Here is a 15,704-nt window from a genome sequence, read left to right as displayed (position 1 = left end):
TTGATAAGTACATTTTTCCTTAATTTTATGAATTTTTATTTTTAAATGTCCTATTGTAGAGCTAAGTTCTTTAAACGTCACTTGTAAATACCTTATGTTTCACAGTAGGAAGCAGTGCCGAGATGAAAAGAATCTGACAGACTAAATCAGGAAGAAAATGGAAATTGTTTTAAATTAAAGCAGGAGGATTGTTGCTTTTAAAGCATTAAGTAATGCACTATGCGTTACCTAGCCACATTGGCATTTTAGATATAAGTAAGGTTATATATTTTAATTTCTCGGCACATGAGAAAGGGAAGATGCCAGTCTTTTCAATATTTATCATGAGCATATTTCATGATTCTTCCCAAATATTGATTCTGTAATTCAGGAAACCACCCCCCCCCTTTAAAAATCTTATATAGTGATTATTTAAAATAAAAACAGTAATATTTAGAAATCCTAGTTTACAAATTTGAAAATTTAGCAAGCATGAATTCTAATATTTTCATATAAATACAAAAAATTTACGATATATTTATTATATGTGACTGGATTTAATGTATATAATTGCCATCATTCTTTCCCTTCTATTTGCATGTTTCTAAACAACACTTCATAAGAATTTCTCTCTCTCTCTCAATCTCTCTCTCTCTCTTTTTTTTTTTTTTTTGTCTTTGTAAATAGCTAGAGACCATACAAGCACAGCTGGATTCCCTTACATGATGTTCCTGAAGACTGGTTTCTCCATCACACTCCTGCCACCTCATTATTTTGCTTTGAAGATAGACTGCCAGGTTGTGTTTTCTGAAGGATTCAGTAGTTTTCTTCTTGTAAATTATACGGTTTATCACTTTTAGACAAATAACAGCCAAGGGAAATCATTGTTCTGAGGGCTGAGGTTCTAATATACATTCTCTAGTTCTGGAGCCAACAGCCAGCAATTCTTAAGAATACTTTTGCTTTAAAGGAAACAAAAGTGAATACCGTATTGTTTTTACTGTCCTATTTTTGCTTTATTGCCTAACCAGTTTATTTTTCAAACATGTGCCTATATATATATATCAAGGAGAGTCCATGGATACAAGGTATAATGTATACCTTAGAATACAGAACTCCAGTAAGTGTGTTAATAAAATTAAGAAAGCAGCCAGATGCAACAAATACATTACAGTATTTTTCCTTGAATATAATGAGTATATTTTACTTTGGAAATAATATAGGAAAGAAATTTAAAATAAAGCTAGTAGTAGTGTATCAGGTAATTCCAGTGTGAGCTTCTCTGTGTGCTTTATTTTTCCTCTGCTTAATGATTTAATAACAATTCTGGTTTTTGTATGCCTTTCTTTGTACTGCAGATTAATAATGGTTCAATTCATAGCGTGGGAGACAGATTTAGATCATGAATAAAAGGAATTGTAATGTGTGCTAAATGGATATCCTTAAAATTTCAGAACACATACCTTTTACATTCTCTTTCTGTAAATAGTTAATTAACTTAAGTCAATAAAATTTTTATGTCCAGTTGAACTGAAGTGCACAGCGTTTTATGCTATGAATATGTATATAAATATGGTATGGTTGCATGTAAAAAATAATATCGGTTGATTTTTTTATAAATGAAATATCTGTCCTATATTGTTTGCAGAGAAACAGAGAGGGACAGGAGGAGGAAAGAGGGAGAGGGAAGGGACGGGGAGGCAGGAGAAAATGAGAGAGAGAGAGAGAGAGCGAGAGAAAGAGAGAGAGAGAGAGAGAGAGAGAGAGAGCGCGTGCACGCGAGCAAGAGAGAGAGAGGAGTTGATTCAAATGTGACGTTTTTTCACATGAAGGAATTTGATTTTAGAAATGCCCTAGTTAAACAGAACCATTGATATTAAATCACATTCTTTATATGAGGTACCCAGGTGTCGTGTCTCCCAAATAAACATTCAATATATAGAATTTATGCCCTTATTTATTCCTATGCGTGCTTCTGTGTTGTTGCTTAGAAGGATGGGGAATTTGGCTTATTTCAGAAAGTAAATGTCATGGTTGCTGTTCATAGTCGATTAAAAAGTTTTAAACTCAAACTTCCATTTGTAGGATATCTGAAAAACATATTTATAATGTAATAGGATTTGTTTCCATATGTGGCTTGTGAGATCTATCTTCTTTCTTTTTTTTTTTTATGCTCTTCTGCCAGTCTCCAGAGAGAACTACCTGATTACTATAAACATTTTGATAAATATTCTTTCAGTCTTCTTATATAGAAATAAACATATATCATCTCAAGTTGAATTTTTTAGGGCTCCTGACAGTGACCGTGTAGATAAGTAGAAGTTTTTATTGGTTTAATAGCCAACTTAACTCCTAATATAGAAATCTAGATTAAATGTGACAGCTCAAAATTAAATTTTCTATTAGTAGCTCATTTTATGCCCCCTAATAGAGCTGGTTATATATTCTCTGAGTATATCTAAACCTATACAAAATATGGTAAATAATTCTCTCCATTACACTAGTTCGAGAAAGTCTGACCAAAGGCATTGAAGAAAGGACAAGTAGGTCTAATTGCAACTGAGAACATAATTATTCCTGAAATATACTTAATTGCAGATAATTGTATTATGTAACTGTTGTTACAATTCACAAGTCAAAAAAAATATCATTCTCAAAAAGTATTAAATGCACATTACTTTTTTATAGAAAAAGATGAGTAGAGGGATAAGTGGGGACTGGGACCTAGTATCTTAGCAATAAACATGTCTTGTATGAGTGCTTGACATGAGGATTGGAAAAAAAAAGAATTACTTGTTCGAAAGGGACCAATGTAGTATTTTTATACCTACTACAAATATCTGCAGTTCTTCAATTATAAAATATGATTATTTTTAATAAAGGAATACCAAAAATCATAAGCAACGTAATTCATGTTATTTTGATAGATTTTATTGAAGTTCTTTTTCTATCTATATATCTTTCTCTTTTTCTCTTTTTCTTTTTTTTCTTCCTAACAAATTGGAATAATGCCATAAAGATAGTTTACTATTTTATTCTCTTTGCTTATATGACATTCTAACTTAAGCATTTTTCATGTTCTTATTGTCTAAACATAATTTAATATATATTAAGTAGTCCATTATTTGAATGAGCTATACTTTATTTAGTTATCCAATCTATTTTTGGACATTTATATTATTTTTGATTTTTTAACTTACTGAAGAACTCATAGGTTAATATAATTATATAAAAAACCGTAGGCCACATCTCTTGTAATTTTGTTAGTATAGGTTTCTAGAAGTAGGATTATTATGTCAAATTACGAAGATTTGTTTTCTATTTTTATGTTTAATGGGATTTGATTATAAAAATAATAATTGCTCGTTGTAAAAAGAAAAAAAAGTTCCTTCATTTTGCCATCTCACTCACCAAAAGTACCTACTAACTACTCAGAAACGTTTGGTTTATATGGTTTCAGATATCTTATGTAAATGCAAACACACGCACACACACATACCTCTTTTTATATGTTTTTATTCATGTTTATTTTAAGGCCATGTTTACATATTGATAAATTGTTTCCGCAAATGTTCATACCAGTTTATATTCTTACCAACAACAAACGAGTATTCATCTGCCTCAAGCCAATTTCCTCAGCCCTTTCCTTCTACTGTGCATTTCGTTCTTAGTTCTTTTTAACCCGAGGTCAGGTTTTGGGAAGAGTGTGGGATGAGAGTGGGTTGAAGACAGGAACATCACTAATTACTTTGGCTATGTCTCGTTGATAATTCCAGAGGCATTGAAGAAGAGATTTCCTCTAAAGTCAGTAAATGTAAGAGGCAAAAGCACAGTATATAAGTATAAGGGCATTGAAGTTAGGCATTTATTTCCTCAACATGCTCACTGAGTGCCTGTGGTGCTAGGAACTGTGTACTCAAAGCACCACGTTAACAGTAATGAACAAATTAAATATAGTTCCTTGCTCCTTGAAGCATAGTGTGTCAGTTTTTTTTTAAAGCAAAATGTAATAACTTGTGAACAAGTATGGGATGAAAATGATTTAATTCTATTAAGAAATCAAAAGATGAGAACTTGAGGCATCAAGGAAAGATTCTCTGAGGAATTGAGATTTGAGCCAAGTCCTGTAGGATGAGTTAGAATGAAGCAGTAGAAGTATAGTGCGCAAAGCATTCTAGACAGACAGAATGGCCCAGGCAACGTTTAGAGATTGGAAAAGGCTTAGCACATTTCAGGAACCAAAGAAGATCAGTGTGACTAGAGTGTAGCAATGAACAAGGAGATAGCAGAGGACAATACAGTTAGAAAGGTAGTTCTCTTCTACCAATAAAATATCCTTGCAAATGTCTCTTCAGGATACTACCTTTTTCAAGCTACCATCCTCTGTGTCCTAGACTATTCTGCTTCCACTCTAGCCCGCCCTTCAGTCCAGTCTTCAGACAGAGTTAATATTTTTGAAACAGTAGTCACATTAATTATATTGTTTCTCTGCTTAAAATTCTTCAAAGACTTCCCATTACACTTCAAATAAAATTTAAGTGTCTGGACTGTCAGACAGACTGAGAGTCATATGCTAGTTCAACTACTTTTTGTATTATTTAGTTTTCTAAAGTTCAGTTTCCTCATCTTTAAGATGGAAATCATAATCTAAATAACATGAGTATTATGAGAATTCAACCAGATAATTCATGTTAAAGACTTAGCATAATTATTGATTTGTAATAATCATAATAAATGTAAGTTGTCATCTTCATAATCACTTCAATAAAATGACCAGGCTTTCTGTTAAAATTATTCCAGGTAACATTTGAATTAAAGTCAAAATTGCAAAAAGCTTGCTATGAAGCCCTGTCACTTTGAACTTACTTGGAGTTCCAATAACCATGTCTTATGATCACTAGATTCAAACATAATGCCAATCTACCCCACTCTTAATTTTTTATTAACAAAATAAGGTAATAGGAATATTATGAGATGAGACTAGAATCAGAATTTTTTTCTTCTTTCTGTGACTCCCTTTCTACATAACTCTCTGGCTAGATTAGAGAAGTCTATCTTTTCTCTAATCCTATTCATTGAATTTCTGTCTCTTATTACCTTAAACAAAGTCTTCTTCTCTTTATTCATTATACCTGGGTTCAGAAAACTATGGCCTGTGATCCTAACTTAGCCCATCACTTGCTTTTACAAAGTTTGATTGGAACACAGTTATGGTGGACACACTTCCAATCATTCCTGCCTTTTGAGATTCACACCTTGGTATAATCCTCTCCCCTCGAGTATGGGCAGCACCTGTTACTTGCTTCTAACCCACTGAATATAGTAAAAGTAATAGGATGTCACTCTCATGATTGTTACATCATGTAAAATTCTTTTGTACTACCAAACTCACTCTAGAGACTTTCTCCCTTCTTGGCTTTGAAAAAGCAGGCTGCCATGTTCTGAGAGGGGTTGTGGATAGACCCACATAGCAAGGAACTGAGTGACCCCTAGGAGCTGAGGTCCGAGGCCCTCAGCACTCCAGCCACCAAGAATGAATCTTCAAACAACCTGAGTGAATTTGGAAGTGGATTCTTTCCCAGTCAAGCCTCCAGATGAGAACACATCAAGAACCCAGACCCCTCACTCAGAGAAATGGTGAGATACTAAATGTGTATTAATTTAAACTCCTAAATTTATAGCAATTTGTTATATTATAATAGAGAACTAAAACAATAGCCATGCTCTTTTGTTTATGTATAGTCATGTAGTCTATGGCTCCTTTTGCACTAGGACAGCAGAGATGAGTAGTTTTGACAGAGAGCGCATGATCCAGAAAGCCTAAAATATTTACTACCTAGCTCTTTACAGGAAAATTTGCAGACCCGTGCCTTATTACCATACTTCCCTGGGGCATCCCTAGCGGAATATTGTACATAGAGGATATATAAATCTACAAGATGAATGTGGTATATATTGCCATAGCATCACTTTTTAATTTTTGCCAGCTTTATGGAAATTGTAGCCTCTTTAGCTACTGCAGCCATGTGACTAGGTTTCACTTATGAATTGTAAGTAGAAATGATACTTATCCAATTTTTCTTTCCCTTTTCATTGACCAAAACATAGATTTGGAGCTCAGTGAGTTTTGACTGAGCAGACAGGGATGATGCCTTAAGGAGTAGGAAGGAACAACGTGGAAGGAAGCTGGGTCCTTGAATGTCCTCATGGAGCACTGCTGCCAATATGCCCCTGACAAGGTGCTGTCTCCAGACCATTACATGAGAAAACATCTAGTTTGAACAACTATATTTGGCATATATTAATACAGCAGCTTAGCCCTTAGCCTAACTAATAAGAGGATAATATGATTTTAATTAGCCAGCAATTTGGAGCATTTATATTTTTACAGAGAGATGAATATTTTATATCATATAGTTCAAATCCATATAAATATTAAAGAGAAAATGGAAACTTAAAAAAAAAACAAAAACAAAAACACTTTGTTCTAGCAGCATGCAACTTCAGGCTAAATTCCAGAGCTACTAGGAGGATATATTCACCCCACTCTCCCAGTGTGGCTTCTTGGAAGGAAATGTTAGAGAAAACATAATCCATTTTCTGCTGTTGAAGAAGGCCAGGACAATTTTGACTTGTTCAGGCTCATTATTCAGAAGCTGCTCAGGAATTAGAATTTAAGTTTTAGATGAGTCAATTTTGCTTCCCTAAAACTTTGATTTTTGTCATTATTATGCAAATAGTTCTACTCAATATACCAGCCTCATTTAATGCTAAAATTAGGAACACATTAATTTGAGGGATTTTATAGTAAAGTTTAATGGCATTTATAAATTTGGAGAACTTCAGGAATTTTATCATGGCTTCCTCACATCCCACCCTCACCCCTACTCTTGAATCTTTTAAAATGTCTCTTGCTTTTCTCTGAATTGTAAGGTTGTGATATAAGCTGACTGGAGGCCTACGATTCAAATTTAAATGATGGCACTTTTCATAGCCTGATTTATTTGTTTTATTTGAAATGGAAAGTTGTTTGTTTTTGTTCCAAATGAAATAGTCTGCAAAGACAAGAAAGTTGAAGCAGGTCCAGTCTATAAATCTGTAAGGAACAGGATGCTACAAGATTAAAGAAAATGTTTTAATCTCCAAGATAGGAAAAATAATGAATATATATAAACATTCCTTAGTAAAACCAGAGTCTAGTCATTTTTAGCATCTTTTAATGAGAATTTGAGAATCTCATTTTATAAACAGCTTGGTTTTTTAAAAAAATATTTTTTCTTCAAAAGAACCTAAGTAAAGGAAAAAAAGAGGAAAGCAGCTAATAGTAAATTTAATAATTGCATTTATTTTGAAACTGAGTTTTAAAGACTACAATACATCCTACCTGAATTGTTTAAGGAAAAAGCCAATAATAAAGTTTTTCTCATGTATAATAACTGTGGATTTGCTGTGAGGCTTGGAGCCCAGTGATTTCTTCCCCATGTCTCCTTGCTTCTGCAATTGCTATATTTCTTTTGTGCTGTTTCTAGTCCACATTTCGGATTCTTCCTACAGGTTCAACCAGTCTACCTATTAACAAAGCAAAAAGCCGTCCCCAGAAACAGGCTGCGCTAACACTTCAGCATTGGAAGCTTCAGCATCTGTCCCTGTCCAGGAATATGATTGTGCTTTGGCAGCAGAGCACAGTAATTTTCCAAATGATCAGAGAAAGTAGTGACTCATACATCCCAGACCATGTGCTCCACTTTGTAATCCAGCCTCTCACTCTATTACATGCTGATATAAGTAGTCCTGTGAACATCAGGGTACTTAAAAAAATATTGGCTGAATGAATTAATGGAGTACATAAATAGTTTTTCTCCCTCTGCCTCTCTTATTTGCACAGCACCATCTGAATTCTTAAAAACAAACAAAACTATCATAAACTTTAGATTTACAAGAGTAGTTTTTAAACTGCTTTAGCTAAATACATTGGTAATCCCGTTAGAGAATACCCACATCTCTTCTGGGGAGGATCTCCTGAAGTCATTGATCCTTTCATTCATGGAACAGGAGATATGCATGAAGAGAATAAATGCCTGATAACCTGTTAGGGACCCAGATTTCTCCCATTCAGAATGCTAGAGCAGGTTCTCTCGCTGCTATGAGGAGATTTATGATAGTCATGCTGTTGACTGAAACATGCTTCTGGTACTAATGCCATAAAGACTGAAAAACAATTGCATTCGTACCAAATTCAGAAATAATTTATATGACAGGGATCCCTCTGGGCCTAGCATCTTTCTCTGCCTCAGCAAAGCATTATTGCTTTAGTTTCATGCCATGTGGCAAGGACTAGTTATAACCAAAAATTTGAAGTGAATCTGAGGTATGTAGGTGAGGAGGGCAGGAGGCTCCTTCTTAAAACTTAAGACTGAACCATTGCTCTAAAGCTAGCTTTTGCTAAAATTTTTGGCTTAGGTTTCGAGCTCTGAAAGGCAATAATAAAGTGTCACTTTGTTTACCATTTGATATTAGTCTTTCTGTATGCAGCTCCCTTGGGGGTAACAAGGGTTAAGGAGTGATTGGCAGGACAAGATTTGGGCATCCGAAGGTTCTCTAATCAAGTGCCATTAAATGCAATCACAATTTCCCCTCTTTGCTTTATAGCTTTTCTTAACAAATCTGTCATATTTTTCAGTGGTAAATGTATAGAGAGCTGTGGACAAAAATATCAAAGAAATCATTCATACCTGTCAACTCTCAAGTGGGCATTGAGTAAGAGAAAGCTTTAAATCAACAACTCCCATTCCTTCTGAAGAGCAACTTGACACTTCTAACCATCCATTCTAAATAAGCAAAATAACCACTTCTCTGAAAATGGGAGAGATGTTGCCGAGTCCATTTCAAAGACTCATTGCTTACCTACCTGCCACAATAGACCAGTGAGACCAGTTCCTGGCAAGTTGGAAACTAACCTCATACTCACCTTCCCACCTTCCTCTACATTTCAGAGTGAGAATTTGAACTTTAACATCTCCCTCCAGCTCCCTAGGAAGCTAAAGAGATATGACTGTACATTTGGTAGCCTGACATGGTTCTCTCTTTTGACTATTTGTTGAATTTGTGGAAGAAAAAGAACAATCAAAAATAGTGCTCCTCCCTTCCCAGACTAAGTGTTTAGAATGGAACATAGCTAAGTAGGAAACTTAGAAAAGGGGGATTGATATATTAACCAATATGTTATACCCTTACATGCTCCAGTAACAGACATCCAAGCCCTTCAGGGCTACTTTTGTGCCTCCTTTACTAAAAATGTTTAGTTACCTGCAAGTGGGGCTGATTTACATCATATGAAACCCACAATATTTGCTTCAGACAGGGGAATGAATGAATGAAAGACTTCTTCATTTGTTAGTTTCACCCTGAAGTATTTACCCATCACAATGTCTATCAAAAGCAGAACAAACTGATTCTGCAATGCCAAGTTGTTTCTTCCTCAGTTAACTACTACCATGCCCATATCTATGTAAGTGCTTATTGGCAGAACTTCATCCACAAAATATGTTATAGGCCAGACAAAATTAAAATTTTTTTCTAATTATATTAGCGATGCTTAGCTTTTAAAGAGCATGCAACAACATTTCAGTCCCCTGCAGGGAGCTCTGCAATGTCCCAGGACATGTTTCAGCATAATTAAACTTGCTTGCCTTGTCCTGCTTCTCCTTCAGGACTGACATGGTGGAAAAGGAGAGCCAGATGGCAGAGATTCCTCTCCCAGGCCAATCAGCATGTCCTCAGTTTTTGCCCCCTGCAGCCACGCTTGTTCCCAGCTTCCTTCCTACGTAAATTGGCAGCCTCCTCAGGACAGGCAGAGTGGGAGCCTAGACCGTTAGGAATTTGCCCTTCACACAGACAGATTCTTCAGATCTCAGGCAGCTTCAGACCTTAGACATCAGTGCCCAGGATGCTGAGACAGAGCCCTGAAATAGTCTACTGTGAGCTTTCAGCTGCAAAAATACAATAAATTAATAAATCAGCACTTGCTTTGTATTTATACCCAGATTTCTTCATTTATTTAAAAAAAAAAGAAAAGAAAAGGAAGGGAATAATGGAGAAAGGAATGGACGAATATTGTATATTTTTTAAGGGCATCATATTTAAGGAAAAGGGGGTTTTGGTAGCCTTTTTATTATCATATTCAATGAAGATGCTGGACAAGAACTTAGCTTATTCATTCATTCGTTCATTCATTCATCAACTAATATGCCAACAAGTGAGGTCCTGCTGGAACTCTCTCGTTCTTCTTGGGTATCAGATCTACATTAAAGGCATTGCCCTAGGTTCTTAGGAAGAGGCTGATCAGGGGATGAAAAGGCTCTCCCTACTGACTCCTCCAGCAGCTTTCTGATGGTAAGATGAAAGAAAGGGAAGCATCAGTGTGGGCCACTTCTGAGTAGCTACAGTTGGTGCTTGATTGGTCAGGCATAGCATTACCTTCAGCTTCAGCTCCTCAGTTAATGAGACAATCAATAAGTAAGTAAAAGACTGTAGTTCTGGTAACAAAGACTAATCAACTGCCTGCTTTGTGCCAGTTAGTGTGTTAGATGCCAAGAATTCCAAATAAGACAGGCTGTCATCTCCGTAGCCTTAATATCAGGCGAAACATCACCCACTTGTTGGGGCAGCAGTTGTAATACTGAGCCATTGGAAATGTGTAGCACTTTACAGTTTACAGAGCCCTTTCATGCTCCTAATCTTATTTGATCCTCAAAATATTCTTGTTTAGTAAATTGGACAAGTGTTATTTCATTTCGTTACAGATGTATAAACTGAAACAGAGACACCAGGTCACTTGCCCAAGATCACACAGATGTACTCAGAATTTCTGAGCTCCAGTTTAGAATGCTTAATACCAATTTTTGCCTCTATTCTGAATGGCCTTTGAACCTGCTCTGCAGTGATGATTGGGATCTGTTCAAGCTCTCCTCCTTTACAGTGAGAACCATGTTAAGCTTTCTCATGGAGGGTGCTGGAGGGACAATGCAGGAAGAAAGGGCTTCTGCAGGTTCCACCAGCTGTCCTGTCAGTTACTGGTGTGGGTGTGAGGGCATCTAGAGGTGCTCTTCTTCAGCCATGGGTCCAGAACACACAGTCTTTTGACCGCCTTGTAGCCCTGGCCTAGTGTGGCAAACACTTTCCTCTGGCTCTCCCAGCACAGACACTGCGTACTGCAGGCCTCCTGCCCAGACCAGTGCCTCTATCCCACTCCCCTACCCACCGACTATGGCTCGCCTGTGCCCTAATTCCCCTGCTCATACACCCCCTGCCCATACGCCCCCTGCCCCTCAAGTTTGCAGTCCTGACACGGACACCGTGTGTGCCAAGGCTCCTACACACAGTGGCATTCGTTAGCTGTAGCTTACCTACTTCCTAGAGGATTGTTTCCTGCTCACCCAGCGACTGTGGACCATTTCTGGCCTGGGCAAACCAAGAAATTTCTCTTCTATCCAATGTACTTTAACTATACCTTCTCCAGTCAGGTATGAAACCCAGCCTTGAGGAGGGGGATCCTCTTCCAATTTCATTTACCTCGGGTACTCTCCCTCAGCCCTATGATACCCTATAAAGTTCTCATATATTCTATACAGTTACTTTTTATCATAACAATAATTCTTTATGTTAAATTTCCCTTATTTAAATCTCTGTGTAGTCACAGACTAGGTTAAGGAAATAGTTAAAGTTTCTCATGGGCAAGGATCTTGTCATATGTCTTTGAGCACTGCATGTACCTGCCTTCTGTGACGCAGACAGTTCTGAATAAGGACTGGTAACTGAGCACGGTTTAATTTTAACATCCTGTTCGATGGGAAGCAATAGCAGCCCACAGAGCGAGCCAGCATGCTGGAAGGACTAAGAAGTTTGTTTATGCATGTGGAATCTGTTCATTTGTCCATTAAAGTTGATCAAATGCCAGTTGGGAGCAATGGCATTTGCCCCACTGGCAGGTCAAACAGCAGCACCGGCCCTCAAGGGAGATGGTTGCTATGAGAGGATGTTAAAGTGACTCTCTGAAAGACAGAATGGAAACAACATGGAAAGACCCAGAAGGAACTGGGGAAATACCAAGGAATCTTAACTACTCATGAGTCTCAGAAAAGATAAGTGACTTATTTATGGTCATGTGGCCACTCCTTGGTAGAGCCAGAAATAGAAAGCAGGTCTCATGATCCTCTCAGTCCAGACCCTCACCATTGCATTCCAGTGAGTCTTCAAGTGGGTACGAAGGGGTGGTGATGCAAACTGCCATCTCAGGAAGTGGGGTAAAATACCCCCAAACATGGTTATCCCTTAGCTAGTTCAAAAGAGTCTATTCGGAGGATCCAAAGAGTACCCCTGCCAATGCTATTACCTTTGGGAAGGCAACTAGTGGTCTATCAAATATGTTGAATTTTGGGTTTGACTTCCCTGAAGGTAACTGGCCACTTGTTAATGCACAGCATCGCAGGCTTTTGGAGCAAAGCAAAATGTTCCCTGTCCTATCCGCCTCAGAGCATCACTGGTTTCTCTGAGGTGGTCTTACACCCCCACATAAAGCCTCTCTCTCATCCTTTCCAACATCTGCAGCTTAACTGTGCTAATGATTTTCCTTTATCATGTTGGTTTACTTAGCAGGACATTTTGCTATTTCTGATCAGATGTTTTCCAGGGAGCCAAGGCATGGAATCTTTTAGTCAGTGGGGAGAGCCAACAGAGCCTGTTCATACACTTCTCTGAAGCTTCCCCAAAAGCATGACTTCTAGCTTGAATCCAACAATAAACGTATGGGCATATGTGACACCCCGTGTGTCATTAATATTTCATTAACAGATGGGTTACATATGAGCCAAGGAGGAATGTAGATGAAGCAAGAGCTGTGAGAGCTAAGTCAAGCCATGTTTAGAATGTCTTTGTTGGCTGTCATTGAGAAGGAACTCATGCTGATTAATTGATTTGGGATGTGCATACACCTCTATGGTGGGAAGCAAGAGGCACATGGGTCCAGAGAAAATAGACCTGCCTGTGAGCGTCCTGGGAGAGGCCAGATGCTCTGCAAGGAGCTTTAGTGAAATGAGAGTTGCACTTTGCAGGCTAGCCCTGGCTGGAAGTGCATCTTGTTGGGAGTTGCAGGTGCACAGGAAATAAAATGTCCCTCACTGGGAAATCTGCTGCAGTGGGGATTGCTCTATTTACCTGGCCAGTGGAACCAGTAAGGAAGGACGTTGCCAGGATTCGCACATGCTTCATTTGTGCACTTCATAGGCTGGGCTTGCTCTAAGAGCCAGTACCGAGGCTCTTCCTGGCTTAATGGTTTTCTTCAAAGCCACTGTTTCTCTCCCTTCCCGCCTCTGACTTTCTCACTGTTCTAGAGATCTAAGGTTTCCTCTGGGAATATTTGTCTTTTACTTTTGTCTTATTCGTTCATTCAAAGGGCACTGTGCCAAGCTCTGGGAATTCAACAGTTCTTCATGGGACTTCTTTGTTAACAAAGACCTCATCATCCTCTCCTAACACCTGTAAACAGAAACATGCAGAATCGTGTGCTTCTAGACCTAGGATATCATTGCATTTGAGAGGAAGGCAGTCCCAGGTCTCTGGTCCAGCATCTGGCTAGAGCTCAGGCCTTGGAATGTCATAGCTTGCTCCTTTGCAGTGTTGCAGTGTATCACCCTGGGTGTTGAGATCTAGCTTACTCTCTGAAACTAAATTTTTTTCTTTTTTTAAAAAAACTAAGATTGTTTCACTTTTGGTTAATTTTGTTGAGATTGAATTTGCATGCAATAAAATATACTCATTTAAATTATACACGTCAATAATTTTTGACAGACTTATACAGAGATCCGTGTAATCTCCATTACAGTCAAGATATAGAATACTTCCACCATCCCCAAAACGCCCCAAAACTCCTTTACAGTCAGTCTCCTCCACACCTGGCCTCACACAACCACTGATTTGTTTTCTACTATTATAGATTAGTTTAGTTTTGCCTATCTTAGAATTTTAGGTACATGGAAAGCATACAGTGTGTACTCTTGTGTCTGGCTTTTTTTGTTCAGCATATTTTTTAGATTTATCCATGTTGTTGTATCGATTTGTTCCTTTATATTGGTGGAGTATTGCACTGGGTGGATATGCTACAAAATGTTTATCTGTTTATCTGTTGATATGATTTTGTTTTATTTACAGTTTGAAGCTATTATGAGTAAAGCTGCTGTGAATAATTGTGTCCATAGCCCGGGGTTGGAGACCCCTGCCCTAAGTCTCAAGACATGAAGACAGATAAAAACAATAAGATTTCACATTTTGGCCATAAAGGTAAAGGAGTCCATCAAGGAAGACATGTATTCGAGAAGAGGAGGAGTGAGCTCCATCTGAGTCCATTTCCTTCACTTGATCACCGCTTCAGCAAGGAAAGAGGGAAAGGGGTGGGGGGCAGGGCTCTCTCTAGGTACATCAGATCTACCACTGTTCATATATCACATGCGTTGAGCTTCTGCTCTGTCCAGCAGTGCACTAGGCACTGAGGAGCACAGGAGTAAAATGAGACACACGTCTCTGCCCCAAAGGAGACCCCAACTCGTCACCACTTTTCTGCATTTTTGAGGGCCTAGCTAGCAGCTTCTAAGGGAAGCACTTTAGTGCTGTACTTAATGAGATGTCTTTTGTTTCTCCTTCCTGTCTGTATCTTCTGTCAACTTATCTCTCCAGTTCATGCCAACCAGACAGAAAGCTGTAAGCAAGAGAAATAAAAAAGTTTTGTGCTTTATACAGCTTAAAAGTGATCCCACAGGCTACTGTCTTCTGCTAAACACATTGATATCATTCTCAGAGCTTTGCCACTATTTTGAAAATGGTAAAGAAAATCTTTTATAGGGATTAATATATCAGTCAGATCAAATCATGCCTTGGTCCTTTTCGATAAGGTAAATAGGGAGATTACTATCTAATGGCTTTCAGACATTAATAGTTGAACTATAAATTCCTATCTGAATAAAATGCTAACATTACTGTCATGCAGAGATTATAGAAATGTAAATTGTCTCGTAAGAAACGGTTCCAATTGTGTAACTTAAAAAATACCAAATTCTCTTTGCAATTATTGCCAGAGACTTAAAAATTAAATTTCCTTCCCTGGAGTAGTTTAACTGTCAGAATGGTTACTTCCATTATCTGCCCATCCAATATTATTCAGTTAATTTAATCCCCTCAAAATTAGTGGATTTTCACCACGGATTTAGCCAGAGGATTTTTCCAGCTCTGCTGATACCAACTTTTAAAATGATTATGTATAATCTATTTCTTTTCCACTATTTCATCTTAGAAAATACTGCTTTCCCGTCTCTATCTTCAGAAAGGAGGTCTGGATTAGCTAGGTATACTATCAGGATTCAGCACTATGCCATTAATTGTAAAAAAAAGAAAAAAAAAAAAGCTGTAAAAATTGCTGCTGGGATCCCTGGGGCAGTGGATTCTCTTTCCAAAATCCTGATATGCCTAGCCAGAGCCGTTCACAGGTCAGAGAAGAATAGGGTATTGTAGTGTTGACATAAGAAGGGTAGGACAACCCAGGTGACATTTGGAGATATGGTTAGAGGTCTTTGTAATAATGTATCCCTCGTGAGTAGTTCTGTTCAGAGTGACAGGAGACAAGAGGAAGGGATGTTATCCCTAAATTTCTTTCATTGTCATCAGGTAGTGGGACTTGG

At 37.7% G+C, this 15,704-nt stretch overlaps 1 protein-coding gene and 1 long non-coding RNA gene across 4 annotated transcripts in view; both read left to right on the top strand.

Annotated features, from left to right (window-relative positions):
* The window catches only part of COMMD10 (COMM domain containing 10), a 149,456-nt gene extending 147,947 nt beyond the window's left edge, over positions 1-1,509 (top strand). The window contains exon 7 of one of the 2 annotated variants that reach the window (XM_016120882.2): positions 671-1,509. In XM_016120882.2, the coding sequence (XP_015976368.1) occupies positions 671-790 (120 nt within the window). In that variant the 3' untranslated portion in view covers positions 791-1,509. Of the gene's footprint in view, positions 1-666 lie in introns of both variants that reach the window. The other variant, XM_016120884.2, reaches the window with a different exon arrangement.
* Positions 1,510-3,133: 1,624 nt separating this feature from the next.
* The window catches only part of LOC107498157, a 31,985-nt gene continuing 19,414 nt past the window's right edge, over positions 3,134-15,704 (top strand). The window contains exons 1-2 of one of the 2 annotated variants that reach the window (XR_001593964.2): positions 3,134-5,616; positions 14,185-14,313. This is a non-coding gene — a long non-coding RNA (uncharacterized LOC107498157). Of the gene's footprint in view, positions 14,314-15,704 lie in introns of both variants that reach the window. The other variant, XR_001593963.2, reaches the window with a different exon arrangement.

Source organism: Rousettus aegyptiacus, unplaced genomic scaffold (genome assembly GCF_014176215.1).
Source record: "Rousettus aegyptiacus isolate mRouAeg1 unplaced genomic scaffold, mRouAeg1.p scaffold_m13_p_8, whole genome shotgun sequence".
In the NCBI taxonomy this organism is placed as follows: Eukaryota; Metazoa; Chordata; class Mammalia; order Chiroptera; family Pteropodidae; genus Rousettus; species Rousettus aegyptiacus.
This window is presented reverse-complemented; position numbering and strand designations above follow the sequence as displayed.